The sequence below is a fragment of the Anguilla anguilla genome, chromosome 2 (genome assembly GCF_013347855.1).
Source record: "Anguilla anguilla isolate fAngAng1 chromosome 2, fAngAng1.pri, whole genome shotgun sequence".
In the NCBI taxonomy this organism is placed as follows: domain Eukaryota; kingdom Metazoa; phylum Chordata; class Actinopteri; order Anguilliformes; family Anguillidae; genus Anguilla; species Anguilla anguilla.
In genome coordinates this window covers 68,021,621-68,048,713 of record NC_049202.1, presented here as the reverse complement: position 1 = coordinate 68,048,713, position 27,093 = coordinate 68,021,621, and the positions used below count along the sequence as shown (strand labels likewise).

At 51.1% G+C, this 27,093-nt stretch overlaps 3 protein-coding genes across 9 annotated transcripts in view; 1 reads left to right on the top strand and 2 right to left on the bottom strand.

The window, feature by feature from the left end:
• The window catches only part of pkn1a (protein kinase N1a), a 54,877-nt gene extending 52,753 nt beyond the window's left edge, over positions 1-2,124 (bottom strand). Inside the window, exon 1 of the mRNA XM_035404191.1 lies at positions 1,147-2,124. Coding sequence (XP_035260082.1) covers positions 1,147-1,167 — 21 coding nt within the window. The 5' untranslated portion in view covers positions 1,168-2,124. The remainder of the gene's footprint in view (positions 1-1,146) is intronic.
• c2h19orf67 (chromosome 2 C19orf67 homolog) lies at positions 2,118-7,802 on the top strand. 4 transcript variants are annotated; one of them, XM_035404194.1, is made up of 9 exons: positions 2,118-2,205; positions 2,929-3,021; positions 3,900-4,009; positions 4,191-4,374; positions 4,563-4,707; positions 5,315-5,415; positions 5,909-6,127; positions 6,625-6,789; positions 7,614-7,802. In XM_035404194.1, exons 2-9 carry the CDS (start codon positions 2,984-2,986, stop codon positions 7,756-7,758), a joined length of 1,107 nt encoding a protein of 368 aa, XP_035260085.1. In that variant the 5' UTR covers positions 2,118-2,205; positions 2,929-2,983; the 3' UTR covers positions 7,759-7,802. The 4 variants fall into 4 exon arrangements, with proteins under 4 accessions (XP_035260085.1, XP_035260084.1, XP_035260083.1 ...); XM_035404193.1 differs by lacking the exon at positions 2,118-2,205 and adding an exon at positions 2,214-2,324; XM_035404192.1 differs by lacking the exons at positions 2,118-2,205; positions 2,929-3,021 and adding an exon at positions 3,357-3,578.
• Positions 7,803-12,127: 4,325 nt separating this feature from the next.
• Positions 12,128-27,093, bottom strand: part of LOC118221393 (nascent polypeptide-associated complex subunit alpha, muscle-specific form-like) — a 32,948-nt gene continuing 17,982 nt past the window's right edge. For all 4 annotated transcript variants that reach the window (XM_035406437.1, XM_035406435.1, XM_035406438.1 and 1 more), the window contains exons 4-6: positions 21,443-21,618; positions 17,855-20,500; positions 12,128-13,566 (exon numbers count right to left, since the gene is read on the bottom strand). In XM_035406437.1, coding sequence (XP_035262328.1) covers positions 12,335-13,566; positions 17,855-20,500; positions 21,443-21,618 — 4,054 coding nt within the window. In that variant the 3' untranslated portion in view covers positions 12,128-12,334. The remainder of the gene's footprint in view (positions 13,567-17,854; positions 20,501-21,442; positions 21,619-27,093) is intronic.

The following is a 27,093-nucleotide window of genomic DNA, read 5'->3' as shown; positions in this document are numbered from 1 at the left end:
AGTAGCTCTGGCGAGGCTACAGCAGTGAGGGCCGCCAGCACTGCACAGGAAGTCAACAGACCGCCATCTTTCCAAAGCGCTATTCTGCTGAGGACCACGGCCTGGTCCCAGCAGGCATGGGTCCCAGGCCCCGGTCTCGCAGCTGGTCAGTTTGAGACCGGCACCAAGCCTGAGAAACAGGAGCAGCCGTGCCGGGCAGGAGGGGCCAGGCCCTGTACTGATGCCAGCGTGAGAACACCGTTTAATTTTTAATATCCTCCACGCTGCTGGTTTCAAGGACCTTAGGGTGGAATTGTGCAACCTGACACTTAATTAAACCCTATTCTTAGCACCCTCACACAACAAACAACACACTTTAAATTGAAATATAAAATAGCAACAACCTCTACAACAGCATCCACTGTAATTGTTCCTATGTTACATTTATTATTGTGGTGACCCATCTGTAACAGTTTTTTTTTTGCGAGTACAAAACTGACACTTTGCACTCTGGTCTTCCATCACACAGAACAACCAATGCCTATCAGTTACATTTAGCTAACCGCTATTGACAGTTTTACTGTAATTTCTTAAAAGTCATTATGCATTTATAAGTGGTGAAACAGGTGCTCTCTCGTGTTCATTAGCATTTATTCTTTAACGCACGCACATACACACACACACAGAAGTTAACAGGTGACTGCAAACATAAATATTTGTATTTGACACTCATAAGCAATGAGCAACGCATTTCGAACACACTTTCCAAGAACTGAACAGCAGGAGTTTCGGTTGGATGTTGTGGATCTGTATTCGTAAACACCTGCCATTATTGTACCCGCTTGAAATCTAAAAGTCACACCGATAAACACACGGACCCGTACGTCAAGGTGACTCTGCAGTTCTGAATCTCACCCGTCACCTGTCGCATCGCGTCCCCACCGCCCTCAACATTTAACGCCATTTGGAAAGCGCTCTAGCTACCAAACGCTCTCGATCATAAACCAGCCCCGTGACGCGACAACGCACCATAAACCGTTTCGGATTATTGGGATAATACAAAAGGACACGTGGAGATCGTAGACAGGTTCATATTTCAGAAAGGGGAACATGCACAAATGTTGTTTTTCCATCACAAAACAACTGCTATATAAAACTTCAACTTACTTGTATGGAGTCGTTCGCCATCGTTTTATGCTGTCAAGTTTCAAAGGCAATTCAGCGAGCTTGCTACTTAGCTAGCTATGAGCTACCAAAAGCAACTGTGTGCTTATTATCATGCGAGCTGCAATGAAATGTACACGGCTTTGTAATGGAGTTTTCCTCCAGGTTGTCAGTTTATGTCATTAATGAACAAAAAATCCCATCTTCGCCTCCAACAAATGTTTCGAACAAAAGTGTTTTAACCAAGCAACTTCCACCAAGAAAAGTCCAGAAGCAAAAACTGAGTTCGTCCGCGGAGTGCCGTGTCGCCACTTCGCCGCTGTTCACATCCAACTGGACATCCCAATCGGCATTGCTGGGAGCACGCCGCTCGTCTGCTGCTCTCTTCTCTCCCTTTCAATATATAACAGTGGGTTTCAAAATAATAACAGGCATAAAATATTCAACACATATCTGAACGCATTATCTTTGCGGCTTAAGGGGATGTCTTGTATGATGGCTGGTAGCTGGCTAGCTACAGTTCAGTAGATGGGGAAGCTAGATAATTAGCCAGCTATCAGTTATACAGCCAGTAAGACAGCGTAAAGGACGCGCACAGCCAAATACGAGAGGATCCAAATATTCTACCAAACTGGCTACGGTTGGTGCTCGCTTGATACACTAGCAGCTATCAGTAGTGGCTAACGTTAGCTATGACGCCGGAGAACTAACGAACGCCCTCTTTCTCTCTCATTCTAGTATCGCATCCCCGACGCTCGCCAATCCCCATATCACATGCCACAAAACCCCTCTTTGCAGTCGCGGTATTCCATGATCCGTTCAAGCGCAGTAATGTTGGACAGATTCTTCCGTAGAAGACTCCTGAAGAAGACAGAGGTGTTTCGCAGGAGGAACAGATTTTCGCCCAGTTTAACCCCTGGCTGCAGGTTGGCACTCTCCTCCGCCAAAACGCCGCTGATGGTTCGAGCGGGAGGCCACTCTCTTCGGCTGAAGCTCTCTGCCTGATGCTTGCCTTGAGCAACAGAAGGGAGGCAGGACACGGGAGCGCGCCCAACGTGTCATGTGACTGGTCTTTTTGTATTATATCTTGAACTGGCAGCAGCGCCTTTTTTATTCAATACCAACTGTTGAACACCCTTTCTGTGGACACTTCATTCATTTGTTAATGTAGGCTGACGTTGGTGAGATTCTCACTTTTGTTTGTCGTCGGCATAACAGCGCGACAGTTCCAAATATAATTATTTTTTGCCATTTAAAATAACTAATGATTTAAAATAGATTCGTTTATAGTATTTTATTGAGGTACTAAGTTATTTATTTATTATTATTATTATTATTATTATTATTATTATATAAAAGTTTATATAGGAATCCTTGAACCAATATCTATCCTCTTTTACTGACACGGTAACACAAAGTTGCCATTCTCTTTTCTTCGTTCTTACACACAGCCGGAACACAGGGACATGCAAATCCACAAACTCGTTCAACAAGGCTGCCTTCTAAAGGCGGAGGGGTTGTCCATGCAAATCAGATATTTGGGTAGCAGTAAGTCTTCGTTTAAAGAGACGATATTGACTGTGCAAACATCAAAGTTGAAAGGAACACGCACACACAGAAGAAACTGAAAACTGCTTATCCTCCGTATCGTTATCGTGCATGCACAACAATTGCCCAATAGTTTGCCCTGTTATTTCAAAAGCAAAACTGTGAAATTACATGGATATGTTACTAATATATGTTATTGGGAATATATATATATCATATCGCTCTTCTCTCTCCTAGAGCACCCTCAACCGGCAGAAGGCTATACTTCACCTGCTCTGGAAGATAACGGTGCATGCGAAGGAACATACAGCCCTCTAGCGTTCGACTATGGTAAGTGCCTTAAAATATCTGGACGTTCTCGTGTGAACAATAACGTTATACAGATGGGCTGTAATGGATAAGTTGGGCGAAGAAAAGGCAAAAGATGTACATTGTACAAATGAATTAATGAATTAATGCATTTTTAGGTGAACTGCTCGCAGCAACAACAACACTGTTTTTATAGATCTATTGACAAATTTATTTCAGGATTTATTTCATAGCCATATTTATTTATTTCATAAGCATTTAGCTTTTCAACGTGAGGATTCGTTGTAGGTGTGAATGCAAACGTGCATTGCGGATGTTCATTACATCCCTATATGTTAATGATAGCTGTTTCTGCAAGGCAAAACTACTCGTTGACTAATATTCGCTACTCAACCAGAAGCTGCAGTTTTACAATATTGCTAGTACAATTAATGTGATTGACTGACGTCATTAACAACGACCGTCTCCTTTTGGTTGGCGGGAATTATGTTCATGTCAAGATTTTTTGGTGCGTTAGCTAGCGGTCATAGAAAACTTGGCGGTGACAACACTGGAAAAAATCCATTAGTGCAACTAACGTAAGATTCTTTTAGCTTATTGTATTTTATCTAAAAAGATAGTTACATAGGCTACGACTATTATTTCTTGGCTAGAAATAGCTGTACGAAATGAGTATCGTACGTTATTGAACCTGTGTTTTGTAGTTGTCCAATGACCATGATATGCACTTTTGTACGTCGCTTTGGATAAAAGCATCTGATAAATAAATGTAATTTATTATAATAATCCATCTTAGTTTGTAACACTTTGACGACAAAGTGTGGGAAATCTGTTGGTCTGCTATACGAGTAAGTAACAAGCCTGAATATAATGACATTAACAGAATGGTGTTTTTAAAGGTGGACATTGAAAAAAATGACTGACGAAGTATACGAGGACCCGTCTGTGTACGGAAATCTTCTCCAGCAGACAGCGAACCACACAGAAGCACCCGCCGACCCAAGAAATGGTGAGGGCCAGGCTAAACCAGGGGTCGCCAAATAAAAATACAGTCACGCTGATCATAAGATATATAGTCGTCTCAATTATTAATCTGTAAACATATTTGTTTTACAGTGACATTAAACCGTACAAGTAAACTGCCAAGCTGAATGCTGCCATTGTTGTGACGTGTTGTTTTGTATTTTCAGTCGACAGTCCGCTGGCTTCCCCCAGATGTGGACAGAAATACTGCGCGGGGCAGGCCCCCCTAGAGTCCTCCTCCCCCTCTTACTGTAACATCAGCAGAACGCATGACAAGTTTGAACTAATTGAGCAGCAGCTTCAGAACCTTCTGAATAAGGCCGATGAGTTCCAGGCACACCTTGTGTACAGGTAAAGTAGGATACCAGGTGCAACTTATGTGGGTGTGTGGACTGGACAGTGAGTGCACGTCCTGTAACCAGTATGTTTATTTTCTAATCAAATTTTATATTGTATGTATTAGTGTGTATGCGTTTTCTGGTATTCCACGTACAATATTAGCGTAAGAAGTAATATAGTTTTCTCACTTTGACGCATAGGCATGACCATCTGCTGAAAGAGGGCCTGGAGATGGTGGTCCCTACGTTTCTGCGTTCGTGCCAGCCTTACTTTACCTACCTGGAGTCCACAGCGCGCAGCTCCATGCCACAGCGGGCACCACTGCCCGCTTACATCCGCACCCGGGTCAGAACCACGGGCACCACTGCCCCCTTACATCCACACACGGGTCAGAACCACGGGCACCACTGCCTGCTTACATCCGCACACGGGTCAGAACCACTGGCACCACTGCCCCCTTACATCCACACACGGGTCAGAACCTCGGGCACCACTGCCCCCCTTACATCCGCACCCGGGTCAGAACCACGGGCACCGCTGCCCACTTACATCCGCACCCGGGTCAGAACCACGGGCACCACTGCCCCCCTTACATCCGCACCCGGGTCAGAACCACGGGCACTGCTGCCCGCTTACATCCGCACCCGGGTCAGAACCACGGGCACCACTGCCCCCTTACATCCACACCCGGGTCAGAACCACGGGCACCACTGCCCCCTTACATCCAGACACGGGTCAGAACCACGGGCACCACTGCCCCCCTTACATCCACACCCGGGTCAGAACCTTGGGCACCACTGCCCCCTTTACATCCGCACACGGGTCAGGGATTGGGCGGGTTGTTATAAGAAAGCAGGACAGAGCTATACAGTTGGATAAAATGCAGGCTGAGGGAGTATGTAGGCTGGGCGTAGTTTTTTACCGATGTTTCTCTGCCCTTTTATCACTGCAGCTGTTGGACTTCTCTCAGCAGCTGAGCAGCCGTCTGGAACAGCTCGTGTTGATGTACGCCTCCTTCAATTTCCTGTCCCTGGAGGAAACGGACCCCCTGAGGTAGAACGCAAAGCCACAGCCGCACACGCACACACACATCACATCATACACACACACAGATCCCATCACACGTACACACACACATCTGTCATTAAGACACGAAGCCACAGCCGCACACGTGCACACAGATCCCATCACACGCACACACACACATCTGTCATTAAAACACAAAGCTGCAGGCCGCTCACATTCACACACATCCCATCGCACCCGCACACACATTTGTCATTAAAACACAAAGCTGCAGGCTGCTCACATTCACACACATCACATCGCACGCACACACACATCTGTCATTAACACAAAGCTGCAGGCTGCTCACATTCACACACATCACACGCGCGCACACACATCTGTCATTAAAACACAAAGCTGCAGGCTGCTCACATTCACACACACCCTATCGCACACACACACACACACACATCTGCCAGATTGGTGTGAGGCACCCCCCCCGCCGCTCCGCACCCTCACACGGCTCCTCGGTCCCCAGCGTCTCCCACTTCTACGTGGGCCAGTGCCAGATGGACCGCACCACGGTGTCGGCGTTCCGGTACTGCCGCCCCGCCCCTTTCGGGCCGCGCTCGGGCCGCAGCCTCTACAAACGCATGCGCTGGAACGTGGAGAGACAGAGAGAGCGGCCGGGAGGAGAGAGAGAGAGAGACCCGGAGGAGAGGGCAGAGCGAGGGGGAGGAGAGGGCAGCACCGAGTAGTGAGTGGAGCTTTGGGGAGGGGGGGGCGGGCTGCAAGGCAAACAAACGGCACCGTTAGAGAGGTAAGATTTGGGTCACAGAGAGGCAGGGAGGACTGTGCGTAAAATGGAAGAGCTAAGGGTCATTAAAGAGAGCGCGGTCATTATATAATTTACTGTAGGAATATACAGGGGAAAATATTTTCTTTGGAGAAACAATCAGGACTTTTTAATGCACGGGGAAATGAAAATATAAAAATATGTTTTCACGTTGACAGTTTCGGTCCTGATGATTTATCGTGTCGTTTGGAATGTTGGGGGTAACCATAGAAACAATTTTTTACCCTTCCCATTCTTTTTTCATTGAAGTCTTATCTGGTCACAACCAGCACCTCATTTGTGAAGAAGCACGTGTGTGCAGAAGGCTTCCCCCCCCTCCCCTTATCTCTGTATAAATGCGTGTCTGTGGCTCTGTTTGTGTGTGTGTGTGTGTGTGTGTGTTTGTCTGTCCTCTGGAGTTATTTCCTGTGCTACGAGGACGTGCCGGAGCAGGAGAGCGAGGGGGAGGCTGAGAGAGAGGGCGAGCGAGGCCCGGGGACACAGTGCTGTGCGAGCAGGTCCTGGTCCATTGGACAGTGGATCCAGACAGATCCCGACCCCGAGGAGGAGGACATTTACGACTGGTAAAGACCCTCTGTGTGCACCCTCCTCTCACCCGTCCTGTCAATACCACGGCCAGCGTGTCACATTCAAAACCCCGGCGTACTTTAGCACGCACATACATGCCAGGGGTATCCAGAATCTCGTCTTCGTTTTGCATTTAAGGGGAATTCTCAGGCAGTTCCTGAATCACTTGGATATACACACAGTATTCTGTGTATTTGTTTCTAGTTCATAAGTGATGTTAGTAGCTAGTTATAACATTTTTTTTGGAATCATTAGAACTTACTTTGACCAATACTGATGCATTATCTCTGCACCAGTGTGTACAGAATCAGAAGTGGGCCAAATATAGCATGTAGGGTCATACAGCACTTTCATAAAGTAAAATATGGCCAAATTACTGCTATATAAATGTACAAAAACACCTTCAGCAAAACTGCATTTAAAGCCTTCACCTGCTGTGGTTTTATCATAAATCTTGGACATATCACACAAATGGTTACCAATACGTTATATTTATCAATAATTATAATCTGTGGAAAATGAACATTCATAAATACATATGGAATGACACTCTTAGATTTGTTGAAGTATATTACAATGGTACCATTTTTGCATGAAGCTGTAGAAACAAAAATGTCAGTGGCAACCATGGATGCTGCCTTAGAGCTGTAGCTTTCCACAGCACCAACACCATCAAACAGAAGCTATCAGTGACAAGTGATTACTTGATGAACGGCATTTGGGGGGAGCGCTTAGTTTGGAAATGGGGGGTGGTTTAGTGATGATGACAGTCTTTCAGAGGCCCTTTCCCTCTCCCCCCCTCCCCCCCTCCCCACCTCAGGGTGCTGTGCTCTGCGCCGTTGGGACAGTATAAACTTCTGCTCTGCCTGGGTAAGGAGGAACCCTCAGTCTGCCATGCCACAGACTGCCTGCTGGGGGCGCTGTTGCTACAGGAGGGCCAAGGGAATGGTGCAGTGACCACATGAAGAGACTCACTGGAGAACACGCACATGCACACACACACGCACACTCACGCACACACACACTGTAGACCATGTGCCTCTATGCAGCTTGTTAAGTCTTGTATTCAGTAGACGGTAAGTGCAGGGTCTTGTGGAGAGACGCGGAGTTTCCATTTGTACAATATCGTTCTTGTCAGTCAGCCGCGCACCATTCCAGCGGCTGTTATCTGTTCATTTCGAGTTTGTTAAATGTTCACTGTAAACATTCGTACTCCTGTATTTCGTCTTGCAGTTTTTTTTTCTGTTTTATGTTTATTTTCAGTAAACATACTAAAAAAAATAAATCCCCCGTCCTTTTATTTATGAATAAAAACTGGGACAAGCGTTTGATTTACTGCCCCGCAGAAATGGCAGCAATCTCCAAAATGGCTCCTGCTGTTAAAACAGCAGTCCAGCGTAATGATTGGGAAGCTGGGCCTGTAACTGTGGTGGTGGGGGTTTGACTGCCATTGTGCCCTTAATCAAGGTACTGAACCAGAATCACTTCAGTGAACATCTGCCTGTGTGTAGAAACAAGAGTTTATCTGAATCAAAGAGTCTGTTAAATGCTGTTAAAGTAATGGACTAAAACCGGGGTCTGTAATGGAGTGGTATGTGAAGCAGGAGCGAACACACAGCGTGTAGCTTAGAAACACAAAACAAGCGAGAGCGAAGTCTTGAAGAACATTTTTTTTTTTTTTACACTTACAACCGATACAACTGTGTCAACAACCAAAATTACAGCAGAAAAATGTCCAGTTTAAAAAAACAAAAAAACAATGCACTTAAAAAACAACTTCATTTTATTTTCAGCAAACAAAAATATTCAAATTGAACGGTAAATCAATTTCTTAAAAAAAAAAAAAAACCATGAAATTGTAAACAAAAAAAAAATTGCTTCCTGGGCCCAACAAATTCCCCCCTAGCTAAAGAAATCCTTCAAATTAGGCTGTGCGCCACAGCTTTGTGTGAAAACACAATTCATCTAAAATCATCTTGTTTTAAATAACTGACGTACAAAAAAGACAAAGGTTTATAAGGGTATGGGTTCAATTTCACAAGTATTCACAAGTATTTTCAGGGTGTGATTGTACCTACACACTCCTTTTGATGGGTTGTGATGGATACACCATTCCTGTATTACAGCAGGTACTATATTGGACAAGTTTTCCCCTGCTACTCCCTAGTGGTCCATTCTTACCATCTTAACCCTTTTAGAAGGGGCTATTGATAAATGTGTACAATACAACAATGGGAGGACAAATTAAAGTATTAAATCCAGGAACATTGAACACTATCTATTAACTGGTTAAGACACATTACATTAACCACATATGCTTCATGGCCAGAATTTAATCTGAGTATTTGGTGAATAAATCCCTATCATTTAACCGAATTTCTAATTGACAGAAATAATTCAGACCAGACGGAGATGTACATAATACATTGAACTCTTATCACTGCTATTACAAAATAAAATCAAGCTAACAGCTACATCTAGTGCACACAAACACTGAAGCTACATCATGAAATTTAAATAAATATTTCTCCTCAATAACTACGTACCCTCAAACTGTAATACTCTAAAACAATTGATTCATGTCTAATAACCTATAAATAATTTTCATAATTTATCAAACTACTTCACAGCTCTTCATAATTCTAGAATAGAAAATAAAGCAAACGATTTTGCAAATATGTAATAAACTAGCTCTATAATTTCCCTTTTAATAGAAAAAAAAAAATTCAAACCTTGAAACAAGACAAGAGCAAAACAGAAAAAGTTCAGCTTTTTTCCAGCAAATGCGCCGTGTGTACCACTTTGGATCCATGACGGAAGACCACACATCACCAATTCTTCACATTGGTAATGTGGCAATCTGTACACTACACTACAAGTCACAGTGCTAAGAAGCTTACCATTGCCATTGTTGGAAAAAGATACAGCAAACAGATCGGTTAATTCTGCATTGGAAAAGAGCGCTTCTATTCCAAACTCAGAGAGGCAACGCTGCTTATGATTCACAGAGCCTGGGCCCAGGTTTAAGGTGCAGACCATAGCGCCCGAACTGCATTTAGATTGGTGGACTTCATTTCCCAGCTTGCCCAAAACAACCTTGGCTAGATTGGCTAATTATTCCCATCTGTGTGTAACCGAGTTCCTGGCTACTTCAGATTAGCTACACACCGAATTGCTGAGTTAACTGCAGTTTATGGACTACAAACGACCAAACGGCTCCCGCCAAAACAAAGCTACATAACATGTATATTCCAGCATTTACCCGTTCAGATACAGAATCGCATTTTAAGAAAACTTTTCAACCAAGCAGTAACACACCTGCTTCTACCAATCGACCACTAGAGTCTTTGCCAAGGACCTCAATGAGTAGAATCAGGCGTGTTACTGCCTGGTTGAGACAAAAGCCTGGGCCCACACTGGCCCTTTCTGGATAAGACTGGGGACCCCTGGGTCTACGATATGAAAAGAGCTGCTTCTGGCTTGGTTTGGGCCACATCAGCGGCTACTCCCAAACACACGGGTGAACCCAGGCAGGCAGACTGGACCGAAACCTCAACGTACAATCGGACGCTCACCACGCGCACTCTGCATAGTCTCTACGGTAACCGCCGGCCGAGCTGCGCAGTCATCGCGCTGGGCGGGGCTACGCGTCGTGCGCAGCGGGCTGGCGGCCGGCGACCCCCCCCCGACACTGATCTGCCCTTAAGCAGTCCCAGCCTCCGCTGAGCGCTAACATGACCTCGGTTTAATCACAGCCTGATGCGTTTTTTTGGAAGCCAAATATTTGCGACGGTCTCCCACAGCAGCTTCCTACAGTAGTTTAAAAAAAAAAATTTTTTTTTACATTTTTAAAATTAATTTTTTAAATAGACAAAGGGATTAGAAGAGCGACACTGCATCGCTCACCCTATTGATTTGTGCGATGGCTCACGTCCTCACAGTACCACTGAAACAGATAAACGTGGTTTAAACCCCCCTCCCCCCCTCCCTCTGTAAAGGAGAAATTGTTCAGTGTAGAGTCTGTGTCCCTGATTCCCTGCCACCCTGTGCAGGAGCATTGGGGGGGGGGGGGGGGGGCAGAGGACGTGCCGGCGTACGTGGCACACTGTTCTCCCAGCAGCACCAGGCCACAGCCGCCACAGAGCAACAGCTGGAAGCCACAACAGCCACAGCTGGAAGCACCACAAGGCCTTTTTCCAGTTTTTTTTTTTTTTTTTCCTAAAATACAAGCAAAATCAAAATGATGGAATGTTCCATGTACTCACTTCTTTGATGGAGAGAACAGGGCTCCCATGACATTAAGCACAGGTAAAATTAAGAGTATGGAATGCTCTAGAATCTCTGTATGTCAGTTATGGGTAAGAGAAGCAGAGTAGGACTCTCCCGATGGCTACATCAAAAGGGTTTTGTTTTCCGTACATCTCTAGTTCCACACTAATATCCAGCATAAGCTAGAATTTGGCTTTTACCTATCCCATGAATGTAGCCCTTTTTAAAACTGCATCTCTGCAGTTCCATCCATTCCCCCCCCATGCCTATCCTCATCATCCAGATTTTCACCCCCCCATCCTGAAAGACTGTCACAAATGAACGAGTAAAACAAGAAAACACCCCCCCTCCCCACTCCCCCCTCACAGTATCATTAGCTACTATCTTAAATCAAGTACGTACCTCTAAATTTGCATAAATGCGCATTCCAGAGCCTTGCCCACCCATCATCCACACTGCCCCTCGTATATTTGGGCATACCACCGGGTGGATGAAATGTTCCTCAGTGTTCACCCCTCTGCTTTACAAGCTAAAGTACTGGTTCTGCGAGACCAATCGGGCTGCAGCAAAGCTCAGAGAACGCAACGTGTGTCTTCCTAAGATGGAAATACTTTCAAATCACATTTGGAATGAAAGACTTTGAGTCAATAAATACTAACCACAGACGCACATTAAAAACCAGGTCCCATCAGTCAGGACAGCTCTGGTAGATGACTATTTGTGCCGGTGTAGAAGAACTATACAAACGAGTTTCACGCCACCTCCAGTGCAATCCCATTACAGATCAGCAAAATGTCCCAAAATGTTCATAGTACCATGAAGGGATATAAATATTACTTGTCAAGTGCAATTTGTGAGCTCTTAAATAGACCAGTTATTGTTTCAGGAGTTCTCCCTCTTATTGAAATGGTTCCTGCTACCAATCCTGCACCAATAGCTGGCCTGAATCCCCTACCAGTGTTAACACTAAAGAGTCAAAGTTCAAAACAGACTTCAAGAGATGACCGCTCTCTTCAGAGGGCATCCGCTTTTCCTGAATAAAAATAGTTCATCAGTAGTTTTTCCTTTTTTTTTTTTTCTTTTTCCTCAAACCCGTGTTTTTCCGTGTCATTGAGAGATCCCTGGAAATTCATTAAGATAAAGGAATAATGTCTGTGGTCTGTAAATGATATGGCACGGCCACGGTGGTTCTCAGGGTCTACGTGTTCATGATGGGTGTGGTCGCTGTGTGCTGGGGGGTGCTGAGGGGAGGGGGGGGGCCCCTGCTCCTCTTCAGTGATGGGTCTCCAGCTCCACCACCGTCCACTCGCCCTGGGGGGAGCTTCCCTGGTCCTCGGGGGAGAAGCTGCTGACGGAGGTGACCGTGGCGGAGGGCGGGGTGAGCGGCGGCAGCAGGGTGGGCCACAGGCTGCTCTCCAGGGGGCTGAGGGTGCCCCCGCCCCCGCCCGGCAGCAGCAGGAGGGGGGGGCAGCCCTCCCCCGTCAGCAGCAGCGTCTCGTTGATCAGCTGCTGGACGATGTCCACCTTCTTGCTCCAGTCCAGGTCCAGCTGCGGGCGGGGCGGGGCGCCGGAGGGGGAGGCCAGGGGGCTGTCCGGCGGGATTGGGCGCTGCTGCTGCTCCGGACGCTCGGGCGAATCGGGCATTATGGGCGAATCGGGGGCGACGGGGACCCCGCGAGAGGGGGAGTCTTCACCTCCGTCTTCTTCCTCCGTGGTCCTCTCCTCGCACTTCTGCCCAGCTTCTTTCACCAGCTCTTCTACCTCAGCCTCCTCTTCCTCATCGCTGGTCTCCATGGCCTCGTAGATGGTGCAGAGGCCAGAGGAGGGGGACAGCAGGACCGTGTTCTGGGCCTTCAGCTGCTGCTGCTGCTGTTGTTGTTTCTGCTGTTGCTGCTGCTGCTGCTGCTGCTGCTCCAGCTCCTGCTGCCACTGCAAGATCTGCCTCCTGCGCTTCTGCTCCTCCACCTGCTGCTGCTGCAGGTGGAGCTGGAGCTGGAGGAGGTCCCGCCTCTGCTGCTCCAACTGCCTCTGCTGCTCCTGCCGGTGCCGTTCCTCCTCTTCCTGCTCCTTTTTCTCCTGCTGCTCCCGCCTGTGGTGTTCCTCCTCCTGCCCCTCTTCCAGCTGCTCACGCCTGCTCCGCTCCTCTCCCTCTTCCTGCTGCTCTTTCTCCTGCCGCCTGCGCTGCTCCTCCTCATCTTCTTTCCCCTCTTCCTCCTGCTGCCTCTGCTGTTCCTGCTCTCTCCCCCCCTGCGCCTGCGGCCTCTGGCGCTCCCGGCTCTGCTGCAGCTGCAGGAGCTGCTGCTGGTGCTGCTGCAGCCGGAGCAGCTGCGCGCTGGGCGGAGCGGGGGCGCGGGCGTGGCCGGGCCTCAGGGGCAGGTCCGCGGGGGGCGGCCGGGGCGGGCTCACGTGATCGCAGGGCAGCGGGCAGGGCGGTTTCCGCGGCGACGGAGACGGAGATTCCTCCCGCTGCACACCTGTCCGTTCGTCCTGCTCGCACCCCCCTCCTGTGAGAGAGCCAAGAGCACTGGGGGTGTGTTACAGGCACCAGGAAGGACAGCAGGACACAAGCGTGTAAAAAGAAAATGAGCTACAGGGGACAGCAGGGGAGGAACAAGGCTCCAAGACGGGGACACATCTCCATCTTAAAAACGTCTAGCCCGAGAAAACATGGCTGGAAAATATATGTTACTGGAAAATGTGCAGAGAGAAGGTTTGTGGTGGAAAGGTGAAACATAAATGGAGACACGGTATGTTGGCCCTGGTCAACTGCAAGTGAACGGACACGCAAGACTGAAGAGGGGGAACAAACATGTAGACTGAAGTTTGCACACACAGCACCCAGAGGAGAGCATTTAACTGATCAATTTCATCATTTTATTTTTGTCCCAGGCCATTCTATCCATAAAATGAACAAAAAGTGTGATGGCAGAGTTATGGTAAATTTACTGGCCTCTGCTGCTACAGAATCCAGGGTGTGGTCACTTTATCAGGTCTAGCTGGACAGCTGCGTGAGACACAGCTAACTGATTTAATTCTGCTTGTGGACGTGTCACGCTGGTGAACTGGCATCTTGATCCAAGATTCTCAAACGGCTAAGAAGTTAAAGATCTTTGACTGAACTTGACCAGCCCACCGGATTTTGAATTCAACCACTAAAAGGAATCCTGTTTGGACACCATCTGTCATAGTGTAGCAAGGGCATAACTTCAGTTTGAACAGTGGGGGGGGGTTGAAAAGCATAGAACCCCAAGAACTGCAAGGAGGTCCAGGGCCATGTCCCCCCCAGAATTATTATTATTATGAACAACTATGAAATGAGAATTTCCAGTGAATTCTAAGGGGGAATACTTCAGACTACTGATCAGTATATTCCAATCACATCATTAAATGCCCATCTTTATTATATGAAATGATATTTTCCATCATGCTATATTATTGGACGTTTTTTGGCCTGTTTTTTTTAATATAGGGGAGGGGGGGTTGTGTAGTCCCCACCAAAATTCACCCTTGTGTAGATTCACACATCTCAGTTTAAAATATAAAAATTCAGACACAAAAAACTCCCATGAATTGGTATTTGGCTTCAAATGTTATCCTTCAAATAAATCACTCAAGAGAACCGTTTCATGACTCTGCACCAGATTTGGAAAGGTTGCATCCGTTCTTCATGGGAAAAGAATAAATGGCCACTCAACAGGGGAAGCCAATATGAGTGTTACAGGATCAGGACCTTCTTATTCACTATGTATCCATATTTACAGCAAACCAGAAAAAGGGAACCCTCCACATCTTCACTCTTCTGAAGGAGAATATTAAGACCTGAAAGGCATTGTGGGTAAGGACGCTGGCAGCCTGAAACACAGCATGTAGAAAAGGGAAGCATGGGGGGGGAAATGGCAATAGAGGGCATGGGCTAGGGAGTTAGTCAAAGCAGAGAAAAACCAGATATCCATTTTTTTTTTGGTTTTTAGATGAGAAACTTGGATCAAAGGTTTTTTTTTTGGGTTTTTTTGTGCAATAAAGCGGCCACATCCTGTATATGCAGTAACCATTCAGAACTGTGCAGGAAACACAAAATAAAAATAAAACCAAAAGGCCAGAGAGAAAAAATGACATCCCCTCCACCCCTCCCCCCCCCCCCGTGGGCTGGTTAGTCAGCAGAAGACACGTGCACGATGACAGCCTTCACCATGCAGGCACACAGAGGTGGGAAGCACAGAGAGCTTCACCCCACATCGCCCTCATACAGGCGGCGGGGTGACATCACAAGCCTGCTCGGGTTAAACAACGCGCAGCCGAAAACAACACAGCTGCTCTGATTAACCTTTGTGAACACCAACATGCGAGAGGAAAACAAACAAAAAAAAAGATTTCACAAAGTGCAATCATGCAGATTTAAAAATAAACAGACAGTTAGGAAAAAACCAGACTTGAACAGGTGTGTGGAATCTCGTTCTCTCTCTCTCGCTCACACACACACACAGAAATGCACGACTTGGAAAGAAAGGCTCCTCCTAGCCCAGCGTAGGCATGTCAGGCATTGACAGCCCATAACAGGCCCATTTTCATGGCTCTCAGTCCACTCCACACGGCCCTACACACCCGGGATGACTGAGCTGCACTGGAGGACTGGGCTGGGCTGGGCTGGGCTGGGCCCCGAAAGCAGGACAGGCATGACCGAGCAGTCACATGACCACAAGGGAAGGGCAGCAGCTGGAATGTCTTTGGCAATGACGATTTAAATCCAGAGGGAGGGGTGGGGAGTGTGCCCCCAGGGGCAAAATCTCTGGCTCCTCCTTTTCAGGATGATGAGAATCAGGCAGGGAAGGCAGAAGAGCAGCAGGTACGTGGCTGAGCGATGGGGGCTCCACAGTATATACCTCTCCCCCCCACCCTCCGTACCCACACCCCCCACACACACATCAATCAATCACATCCACTTACATCACCCCACTCATTAGACTGACTCCCCTGTTGGTCAGGAAAGGGGGAAAGAGTCAGTCTGTGCACATGTGTATGGTCATGGTGGGAATTCCCGTTTTTATACATGTGTATGGTCATGGTGGGAATTCCCGTTTGTACACATGCGTACGGTCACAGCGGGAATTCTGGGAACGTGAGTCTGCACAGGCCTCAATGCTTCAGAGCCAAAGGGCGACGTTTCTGAAGCCGCCACCCCCACAACAACAAAAAGGGGAAAGGGGACACAAAATGGAGGGACCTGTTCATCCCGAAACCTTCCTTAGGTAGGTGTAGGTGCGTAGGAGTGTGTTTGTTTGGGTGGAGATGGGCAGTGTGAGAGCAGCCACACACAAACACACTTCTGGGGGTTGAGGGACAAGGGGGTTGACACCAGGATTGAGAACAAGGCCACTAGAAGGGTTTTAGCCAAAATTCAATACTACAGCCTAATCACCATTGCACAGAGAAGTAACTCCTGTCCAAACATGTCAGTGCAAACTACTGCCACATACCTTGTGCGTGTCATGGCACTAGTCAATATGTGCATGAGATTTACAGTCTATCAAAATGTGAGAAGGGGACTAGGGGTCAAAAAATGTTTGTGGAATTTTGAAAAACCCTTTCAGACGGAATCCAACCACCTCTTCACGACCACAATAAACTTGCAACATCAAGAATTTTATAAAATCCCTGATACTGTACAGGTGACAAATTACTGACTGTTGAAATTGCATACTCAGTGTTCATAAAGTTTTTAACTCACTCTTGCAGGGAAACAAAATTTGTCTCATGCAAAGTTTGCGAAAAACGTTTCTTACAAAAGCCGTAAGAAACTGTACAAACTGTACAGTAAAGCCTTATGATTGTTTATAAAAAAAATTTTTCAAATCCACTATTGATAAAAAATTATTTAAGATCAACTAACAGCAAATGATACATTTTAGTTGTGCTTGCTGAGAAATTAATTTCCACGCAAAGACACAAGTGCTGCCCCACAGAATGAATTAAAACTAAAGAACGTATAAATGACTAAAAATTCTTCTTTTTTTTTCTTTTTAAAACACCCACCCCCCCCTCCCCTCCCTCCCCTACCCCATTTCAATAAAAACTGTCCGGGAAAAATACATCATGTTAAATATCTAATCTTTATTCAAAGCTAAAACGGTAAAGAGTCAAACGGGAACAAAAAGAGAGGGTGTGCTAACCCTAAAGTGCAGGAGAGAGAGGAGTGTGAAGAGGGGCGGGCGTCTCGACGCGGGGCAGGGGGGGGAGAAGACGAAAATAAACAAACATACAAATAAATTCATTAACATTTGTTCGGTAAAAAAAGAGCAGGATAAATACACAAGGGTAGAGAGAGTTCATTCCTTTCCGTGTTTTTTTTCCTCTTTTTTTTTTTCTTTTCTTTTCTTTTCTTTTTTTCCTCCATTTAAGAACTTCGCAAGAGAGCAGTCAGTCCGTGCCAGTTCAGGGCAAATTGGATAAGCAGTGTTAATTAAAAAGGAAAAAAAAACAAAAACAAAACAAACAAACAAAAAGAACCATTCTAATAGTAAATAGTAGTAGCTATTGCACATACAGGAGTTTAAGCCATATACTCATAATCATGATCATAATGGTTTTACCACAGAGGGAAGCGGCGCTGATCGTCTTCCCTCCAACTTTCTCTCGCTTTCCCTCTCTCCCTCTCGCCCTCCCTCCTAAGACATTTATCCCAACCGGAGAGAAAATGAACAGCAATGCGGGGCGGGGGGGGGTTGGTGGTGGTGGTGTTGGGGGGGGGGGGGGGGGGGGGGGGGCGTTATTACCGGGGGCGGGACTATACGTTACCTGACAGAACGTTATCAGTCTTTTCACAAATGGCCGAGTAGTAGGGGGCCTGGGCGTCGGGGGCGTCGCCGGCGAGCTGGGCGGAGAAGGGGAGGGGCTCCGGGGCCGGGCCCCCCCCCTCGGCGCTCCGGTCGGGAAGCTCCGCCCCCGTCTTGCCGCACAGCATGTAGTGCTGCTCCTCCTCCTCCGGGCGGGGGCGCGCCTCCCCCGCGGGCAGGCCCAGCTCCTGGATGAGCGGGGCGTCCTTGGCCTGCTCCAGCAGCTGGTCCTCGTTCTCCAGGGAGAAGATGCCGGGGCTCTTGCTGCAGCTCTCCGCGCTGGAGTGGGCGTTGGAGTTGGAGGTGGAGGTGGAGGTGGAGGTGGTGCAGTCGAAGCCGTAGGACGCCGCCGAGTTGGCGGACTGGGGGGTGCCCCCGCCGCCCTCCCCCTCCCCCTCCTCCTCGCCCTCGCCCTCGCGCTCCTCCAGCGCGGGCAGGCTCTGGGCGGCGGCCGGGCTGTCGAAGGCCATGTTGTCGATGCCGCGCGCGTCCGGCTCGCTGATCTGCATCTCGCCCTCCGTGTCGCTGGCCTCGTCGGCCGAGGAGGAGGAGGAGGAGGCGGGGGACGACGTGGCCGACTCCGGGGCCGTGGAGGGGCCTCCCAGCAGCTCGTCGGCCGGCAGGGTCTCCGCCTCCTCTTCCTCCTCCTCCTCATCCTCGTCGGCCAGGTCGTGCGCCGCGTGGGGCAGCGGGGGCGGGGCCTGTGCCGGCGGGGGCGGGGCCAGCTCCTCCGAGCCGCTGCCGTACCGGCGCAGCTCCTCCGGCGTGCTGGTGCTGCTGCTGCTCTGCGCAGCCAGCTCCGCCCCGCTCAGCGTGCTGGACTGCGACATGCCCCCCGCCGGGGGGGCCCCCTGGGGGCGGGCCGAGTCCCGGGTCAGCGGGACGGGGACCAGGGCGGGGGTGCTGAGCTCCAGCCAGGCCTGCGCGGGGGACTGGGTGGGCGTTTCGGGGTCCGGGGCCCAGGGCTCGGAGGGCCCGGTCAGCAGGTCGGCCGCTTGCTGGGGCAGCTGGGAGAAGGGGTCGGCGAATGGGTTGCACTGGGACCAGGGGGCGGGCGGGGCCAGGGGTGGGGCTAGGGGCGGGGCCGTGGGCAGGAGGGGCGGGGCCATGGGCGGGGCGCGGTTCAGGTTGTCCAGGCGCTCGTCCTCGGCGAAGTCGTCCTCGTCCACGTTGCCGTAGCTCTCCAGCCCGCTCTCGGTCACGCCCTCGCTGGCCATCTCCACGTCTTCGTCCTCCTCCTCATCCTCGCCCTCGTGTCGTACCCTGGGAGGGTCCTCCGCCCGCTCCGAGCCCACCTCCATGTCGCACACCGGGTCTTCGTCATCGTCCTCCTCGTTGGCGGGGGTGTCGGGCACCTTGGCGGGGGAGCTGGCAGACGCTCCCTTCGGGCTGGCATCGCCCAGGAGGTCCGCGCTCTCCAGCTCACCTGGAGCGCTCAGCTCTGACGCCCCCTGGTGGCTCGCCTCCTCCAGCGCCGCAGTCAGCGCCCCGCCCCGCCACACGGGCCCGGCCGGGCCTGCAGAACCCGGCTGAGCCTGCTCCACGGGCAGAGCGCCGCTCACGCCCTCCCGCTCTTCCTCCCCCACCTCTTCGTCGTCGTTGATTTCCTCGTCGGCCTTTTCCACGGCCTCCTCTCGCTCGGGGAGGAGGCAGCTGGGAGCCACGGCGGCGGCGGCGGCGTGGAGCTCGCTGGGAACGGACTCCGCCGCCTCCGGCTCAGCCGCCTGACTCACCGGCGCTACTGCCGCCACAGGAACCAGCGTCTCCTGCCCGTCTTCCACTTCCTGTCCGTCTTCCACTTCCTGTTCCGGCCTGTCGGTGCCCGGGCTCAGTGGAGCTCCCACAGACGCAGGCGGCGGCGGCGCCCCCTCTGGTTGCAGGGGTAAAGACGCGGGAGCGGCGGGCGAGGACGCAGGGGACAGCGGAGCCACAATGGCCGCCGGGGTTTCCGCCGGAGCCTGGGGCTGCTGGGCAGGAAGGCCCACGGCCTCGCTCTCCACTCCGCCCGCGACAGACAGAGAGGGCGGAGCCTCCTCCGGCTCCTCCCCCTGGGACCCGGCCGGCTGCGGGGCCTCCGCGGGGGGCGGCTGCTCGGCTGCTACCACGGCGATGGCGGCGGCGGTGGCGACGGCGGTGGTGGCGACGGCGGCTGCGGTCACGGCGGTGGCGGTGGCAGCCGCGGCGGCGGCGGGCTGGGTCTTCTTGGCGGGCTCCCCGCTGGCAGAGAGGGGCTGCACCGTCTGCGTGGGCTTGGACCCGCGCTTGACCGCCAGCGGGGTGCTGCTGCCCACCGCCTTCCTGGGGCTGGGCGTGGCCGTCTTGGCGAGGCCGAGCCGGGGCCCGGCGGCGGCGGCGCGGGGGCTGGCCTTCACTTCCGCCGTGGCGGTGGGCTTGGCGTCCTGCGGCTTGGGCCGGGAGGGCTTGGCGTCCGCGGCCTTGGCGCCGGCGGCCGGCCGCTTGGTGGCGGCAGCGGCCGTGTCGGGCCGGGCGGCGGCGGCGGCGGCTTTGGGAGCCTCGGGTTTAGAGGGCCGGGCCGGTGAAGGCCGGGCGGGGGCTGCCGCTGCTGCCGCCGGTTTCTTGGCCGCCGCTGCGGTCGGTCGGCTAACATCTACAAACACAGAGAGAAGAGAAACGATAAACACAGCGCCCAGCACAGCAGGCCGGCAGCAGGCAGGCAGGCAGGCAGCAGGCAGGCAGCAGGCAGCAGGCAGGCAGGCAGCAGGCAGCAGGCAGGGGTAACCAGGCACACTGACACGGCTGCATTAGACTGGAGGGAAATAAAAGCGGCATCAGGACAAGCAGCCAGAGGGGGAAACGCTGGTCTCGTTAGCCTTACGGGCTGCGCATCGTGCCTGCTGGGCGCCATGGGAACGGGAGCAGTGTGCACTGGCACTGACGGATACCCTGCTCACACTGAAACCACAGACCACTAATGACAGACCGGGTCTCACAAGGGCTCTCCATTGTGTCGTTTTCATTACAGTTTGGAACTGTCTTCTCCATACGGCAAAGCTTTAAAATGGGTTCATTTTCACAGATAAAAAAAAAGTTAAGGGCCTCAAACGTTCTGGGGAGCAGAAAACTACACCGCCCCCATTTATCAAGCGGCCACACCCCCTCATGGATTTAAGAGTGAAGAGAACCAAACACAAACATAGCTGGCACAGTCCATTATATTCCATAGCATACGTGTCAGGCACAGGCCTTGTGTTCCAAGTATACGTGTCAGACAGCACTAACAAATTTCAGATATATACAGGAAGTTGAGTGACAGGAGCCCAGGGTGGCAGTGGGGAGTGGATTAATATGCTTTCAGTGTGAAACAGACCCATCTCTCTCCCTCTCTCCCTCCCTCCCTCCCTCTCCCACGCTCAGCCCTGCACACAAGCAGCTGGCACCACATCCGCTCAGCCTCAAAACAGAAATCACCCAAAAAGAGGTCCCCCCAGACTGCCTCATTGCAAATCACAGGTTCCCTTTCCTCCCCTAAGGGAACAGAGTCCTCTTCATTGCCCAGGACATGTGTTACCTTGGGCCTCTGAATGTGTACCTTTCTTTGCGGGAGCTGCGGTCTTGGTGGGCGGCACTGCTGCGCTGCGACCAGCAGGGGGAGCTGTGGCACCTGCTCTGGAGGAGGAGGGTTTGGTGGAGGCGGCGGCTGCCTTTGCCGTTGCCGTCGTCGTCGTGGTGGGGGCGGGTCGAGAGGAAGGAGGAACGGTGGCAGGCCTGGAGAAGCAGAACCGCGTTAGAGAGCGCATCCAGGAGGCGCTCGGAATTCAGAACATTCTAGATTATAACAGACTGCTTCTGAGAGACGTTACATCACGTCACGAGACAGATTACATCACGAGCACAACATTTGTACCGATGCTGTAGACTTCTTGGAATTTTATTCCAGATCTCGATCAGATGCCACCGACATGGTGGTATAACCGACCTCATTTAGTGCCCACATTAAAAAAAAAAAAAAGTGTCCATGCAAGCTGTAGGTTTGGCAGGCAAACAGCTGAAATTCCACAGATGTTGTCCATTTGAGGAATTTCCGCTGTTTGCAGTCACCTCAAAGCACAGCCAAATGAAAGCTCTGCCACTCCATTAGAGAGAATAACGTTCACACGGTTATCTACTTTGTCACAAACTGAATTAATCATCCGATACGCTGTTTAGTCATTTCTCCAGCAGTGTGGGCGGGGGGGAGGAGTTAGCAGGAGAGTGAGAGAGAGAGAGAGAGAGAGAGAGAGAGAGAGAGAGTGAGTGAGTGAGTGAGTGTGAGAGAGAGAGAGAGAGTGTGAGTGAGTGAGAGAGAGAGGAGTGTGTGAGAGAGAGAGAGATAGAGACGGTGAGTGAGTGAGTGTGTGAGAGAGAGAGAGAGAGAGAGGAGAGTGTGCTGGAGAGGTGATTTGGGGTAGAGGGATGTGGAGCAGGGAGAGGAGAGGGATAAAGGGAGGTTTGTGAGGCAGGTTTCTCTCCCGAGCTGAAAGGGCGTTTATTCCCCAGCGATGGAGCCCTCATTTACTGAAGGACCCCCCTCCCCGCCCCTATTATCCCCCATCCTCATCCCCCCCCCCCCCCCCATCCACCCCCACCCCCATTCCCCCCCCCATCCCTGCACGTTCCGGAGAGGAGCAGCTGAGGGGAAGTCTCAGTGCCCGGGAGGGGTGGGGGATGGGGGGGCTGGGGTCTGATTGGCACACGGCCCGCTCCAGTCAGCGCTCTGACTAAACCCCACATGACCTTCACCCGCGCCAGGGCGACGAGCATCGCCCGCCGGCGCCCACCGCCATCGCGGCCAGCGCGCGGGACGTTAGCCTACATGCGGCCGCGGCGTCGCCTCGGTCCGAGCTACGCCGCGGAGAAAAACGTGCTAATGAACGCGCCACGTGGCATTGGTGGGGGGGGGGAGGGGGGGAGTGTTCTTTCCACCCAGTCAGCTCTTTGCTCTGACAGGAAAAAAAGAAAAGCAGTGATTAAATAGCTCTGCAGTTCAAGGCCCACTTTACCACGCCAGAGCAGAAAATGTTCCAAGGCGACACGACCCTGCTTCTCAAACAACACTAAGGGAATGAACACAGACGGCTCCAAAACTAGACAGGAAGGCCTGACGGGGGGGGAAGAGTAAAATGAGAGAGTGAAAATGACACCATTTACACTGGTCCAGGACATCAGCTCAGCCAGGTAGACTCATTTGCAAGAGGAAGAAAAGAAAAAAAAAAAAAAAAAAACTAAGTGACTGAAACCAAGGACAGATGACTCATCTGTTCAAACAGAATGCAAAAAAAGGCAGTGTGGTAGAACTAAAAAAAGGAGGTGGGGAATGAGGGAGGAGAAGCCTTGGGAGAGGAAGTGGTGGAGAGGAGGAGAGGTCTGGACGGCTGTGGAGGCACGATACGAGTTATACAGGAGACAAAGACCAACCGAACAGCACAGATACAGGGCAGAGCAGGCCCTAACTTAACCACAGCTGTGAGCAGGCCTCAACCTCAACACAGTCAGTCTCACAGAGAATCAGCTGTGAGCAACCTTAACCTCAACACAGTCAGTCTCACAGAGAATCAGCTGTGACAGTTTCAGCTCACCCGTGGAGGCGCTGCCGGGGGTGGGGGGGGGTTTCGCGGGTGCAGGCAGACGGAAAACGCCGCATCACTCGTGCGATCACACGCCATTAACCCAACGACCGCGTTACCCTCCGCTTCACTAACGAGGCCCTCAGACACGGGGGGGCGGGGCCGAGAGGAGAAACGGCGTGGGACGGTCATTACAGCGCAGGCACGGGGGGGGGCGGCTGAAAAACCGTCCCACCCCCCCACCCCCAACCCCAACCCCGGCCGGCCCCAGGCACTGAGGGCGGGGCTCCACGCCGTTCCTGCTGCGCTTTCGTAACAGCGGTCCGCGAAGCAGAGGAAGTTTGGCGTGTAGAACACTCCGGAACACCGGGCTCGGTCGCCGCTGGGGCCTTCAAGAGCGAGCCGCCGGGGCCTTCAAGAGCGAGCCGCCGGGGCCTTCAAGAGCGAGCCGCTGGGATACGTTTCACCCAGGAAGCGAGCGATGTCACAAGAGCACCTGCTGAATAATACAACACAGTGCCGCCTTTAACTTAAGAGCCAGCCGTGCGTAAGAGCGAAGGAACACGCGGCAGCAAAGGCAGGCATTACCGCTGCTTAGCTGCCCACGCCAACTTTCAAATAAACACACATACGAAACAAACAAACGAAACGTACGGACTTTACTGTCACTTTGTTATGGTCGACAATCACTCTCCACACTTATTTAACCCAATCGCTTGAAAATCGACCAGGTCTCTGCTCAAAGCTTCTCCCACCCCACCCCACCCCCCTACCTCTCTCCATCATCTCTATCAAGTCAAGTTGTGGTGATATTATCCTGGTTTCATATTTTTCCTTTTCTAGGCTAGTTTTTACGCGTTCTGAGGATTTGTACTTTGGTTCCGGTAAGCCTAGTTAACTTGCATTAGCGCTATAGTGATTTAGCATACACTCACAGGTCTGGGTACGCAGTTAGCCAGGTTCTGGCACAACTGCTCATTAAAACCAAATGAATGCATTCCTGTTTTCTAGCACTGCAGTTCATTCTGGAAAAGAGGGTTTTCTGAATGAATGCGATACTAATAAGTAAAATTGTTAGAGCAGACACTTTAAAAAGGATTATTCATTTTGGATAAAGTATCGGTTGTAACATTTTCCTCACTGGACCTGTGATACAGCCGGAATTTCCAAATGACTAACGTATAACTGATTAAAATACATACATCCTTATTTGGTCTGTCCTACCCCTAAGCTACTATAAGACGCTGAATTGCAATCCCTGAGAAAAACAGCACAGTTCTCGCCCCAGTAGGAGGTGAAGACGCACTCTGGCCGTTTCTGAGCGCACAGAGGCTCTAACGGAGCGGAATGTTTACAGTGTTCTGTTCAGTGACATCATCGACGCCTGCACACCACAGGGCTCCAGGCACACCCTCATTATGGCCGCTGGTCTAAAAGCAGAGCGGGGCAGAAGTGCACTGAGGCTTGTGAATTCAGAGGGCAGTGGGTCATAATTAAATGTTAGTCATTTACAAGATGCCACGAGGAACACAGAGAAGCCATAAAAGTCCCAAACTGTTGCCAGTGGGTTTTTTTCTTCTAATTTTATAAGGCAGTCTCATTAATTGCATATTTCACAATAATTAAAATAATTGGGCTGCCCGGTGTGTCACTATGCGAGATCAAAGTCAGGCCCCCAGTTTAAATGGGGCGTATCTAACCCCACCGAAAGCACAGTTAACCCAACCAAGAATACGCAGATGCACGCAGACGCCGACGCACGCAGACGCTCGCAGACAGACCCACACAGACGCACGCAGACGCTCGCACACAGACGCATGCAGACGCACGCAGACGCACTCAGACGAGCCGAGAGGGAAAGCTAGAATCCCGATGAGAGGTCGTCTCACTTATTAAAAATGAAATTTTAATTAAGCAGCAAAGCCAGGGGAAAGGGGGGGGGGGGGGCTGGGGGGGTTGCGCAGGAATCTCTCACTCTCCCATAATGCTCCCTGACTGAGGCCCGCTTGCAGAGCCACACAACGCTCAGGCCGAAACAGTAAGAGCGCTTCGGTTTCTCCGTTTCGCACGTTACCCAAAAAAGGATTTTTTAAGAATCTCCTCCTCGCTCAGGAGAGCCAGAGGAGTTCCAGCAGCGGAGTCACAGGGTTGGGCTGAACACAGCCTGAAGCCGGCCGCACGCAAACCATCCAGCCGCACGCAAACCATCCAGACACCAGGAAGCGGTGCGGCAGGCTTCGTCCCGCGGCCACGGCAACGGCAACAAAACCAAGCAGCTGCTACTTGAGCAAAACTCACAAACAAAAAACACAAGATTCAATCCATAGCTTTTTCAGGCTGGTTCCAATTTCACACAGAGAACAGGGGCTAGTAAGACACACACACAGGGTAGGGGGTAGTAACAGAGTAGGACAAGGGTCCTCAATCTTATCCAGAAAGGGCCGGTGTGGGTGCAGGCTTTTGTTCCAACCAAGCACTGACACACCTGAGTCTACTAATCAACCCCTTGGAATCTTTGCTTAGCACCTCGATTAGTAGAATCAGGTGTGTCAGTGCTTGGTTTGAATGAAAGCCTGCACCCATACCGGCCTGGATAAGATTGAGGACTCCTGGAGTAGGAGGTTGTAACGGGCTGACATGATTATCAGTGGAAGGTTTATAAAAAATAAAATAAAAAATAAAACAGGCTCCAACGCTGACAGCGCTGAGTGTTCACACCTCCATTAATCCATTAACAAAGAGCGAGCCAGACTGACTCCTGTGTAGCTGAGCCTGCAGCCCCAGCCCCTAGCCCCGCCCCCCCCGTCACTGAGCGGCTGCCTGCCAGATGCTCACACAGGGCCCACGCGCTCACGGGTCTTACAGCGATCAGTCAGACCGACAGCGGTGTGGGGAGCTGAGCCTGCAGCCCCTAGCCCCGCCCCCCTGTCACTCAGAGCGGCTGCCTGCCAGATGCTCGCACAGGGGCCACACGCGCCTTACAGAGATCAGTCAGGCAGCAGCACGTCAGGATAAATGGGATTTAAGCACAAAGCGCCCTCTCCACCCCCCCCCACCCCCCTCTCAAATTCAGAGTGAAGTGACAAGTCTGCTTCACAGAGCACAGGTCTCTCCTGCACCCACACAAAACAGAAAACCCCCCAGGGGACAGTGAGTGAGAGAGGTGCGGTGGAGGCGGGGGGAGGGGAGGGAACGAAATGAGGGTTTCAAACGTAAAGAGAGGACGACCGTCAGCCAGTAGCAGAGGACCAGAGCCCGTGTGTGTGTGTGTGGAATGAGCAGAGTCAGTCCGCACTGGACTTGCTGCATACGAAGCCCTGGAAATCCACAGTGCGTGCACACGTTCCCACGATGCACAGCCACACGCCTCGCACCGCACAGCCCAGCTGCATGATGGGAAGGATCTGCCACACCCGCAAAGTGACGCTCCTCCCCCCTTCTTGGGCCTCTATCCCTCCTTCCTCTGCTCTCCCCCTCCATCTGCTGTACATCTCCCCGACCGCCTGTGTACCTCTTACTCTCCCTCACAGCCCATTTCACTCCTCCCTCCCCCCCTCTCTCTCTCGCTCCCTCTCCTCTCAGCAGGCAGTGATGTTCTATTCCATCGCTCAGGGACTCATGGGTAATTCAGCAGTAC

Coding starts and splice junctions, on each gene's coding strand:
- c2h19orf67 (XM_035404192.1), top strand. CDS start 3,487: ATGTTCATGTCAAGATTTTTTGGTGCGTTAGCTAGCGGTCATAGAAAA. Junction 4,375..4,562: donor CAGGCACACCTTGTGTACAG/GTAAAGTAGGAT, acceptor TTTGACGCATAG/GCATGACCATCTGCTGAAAG. Junction 6,128..6,624: donor GGAGAGGGCAGCACCGAGTA/GTGAGTGGAGCT, acceptor TGTCCTCTGGAG/TTATTTCCTGTGCTACGAGG.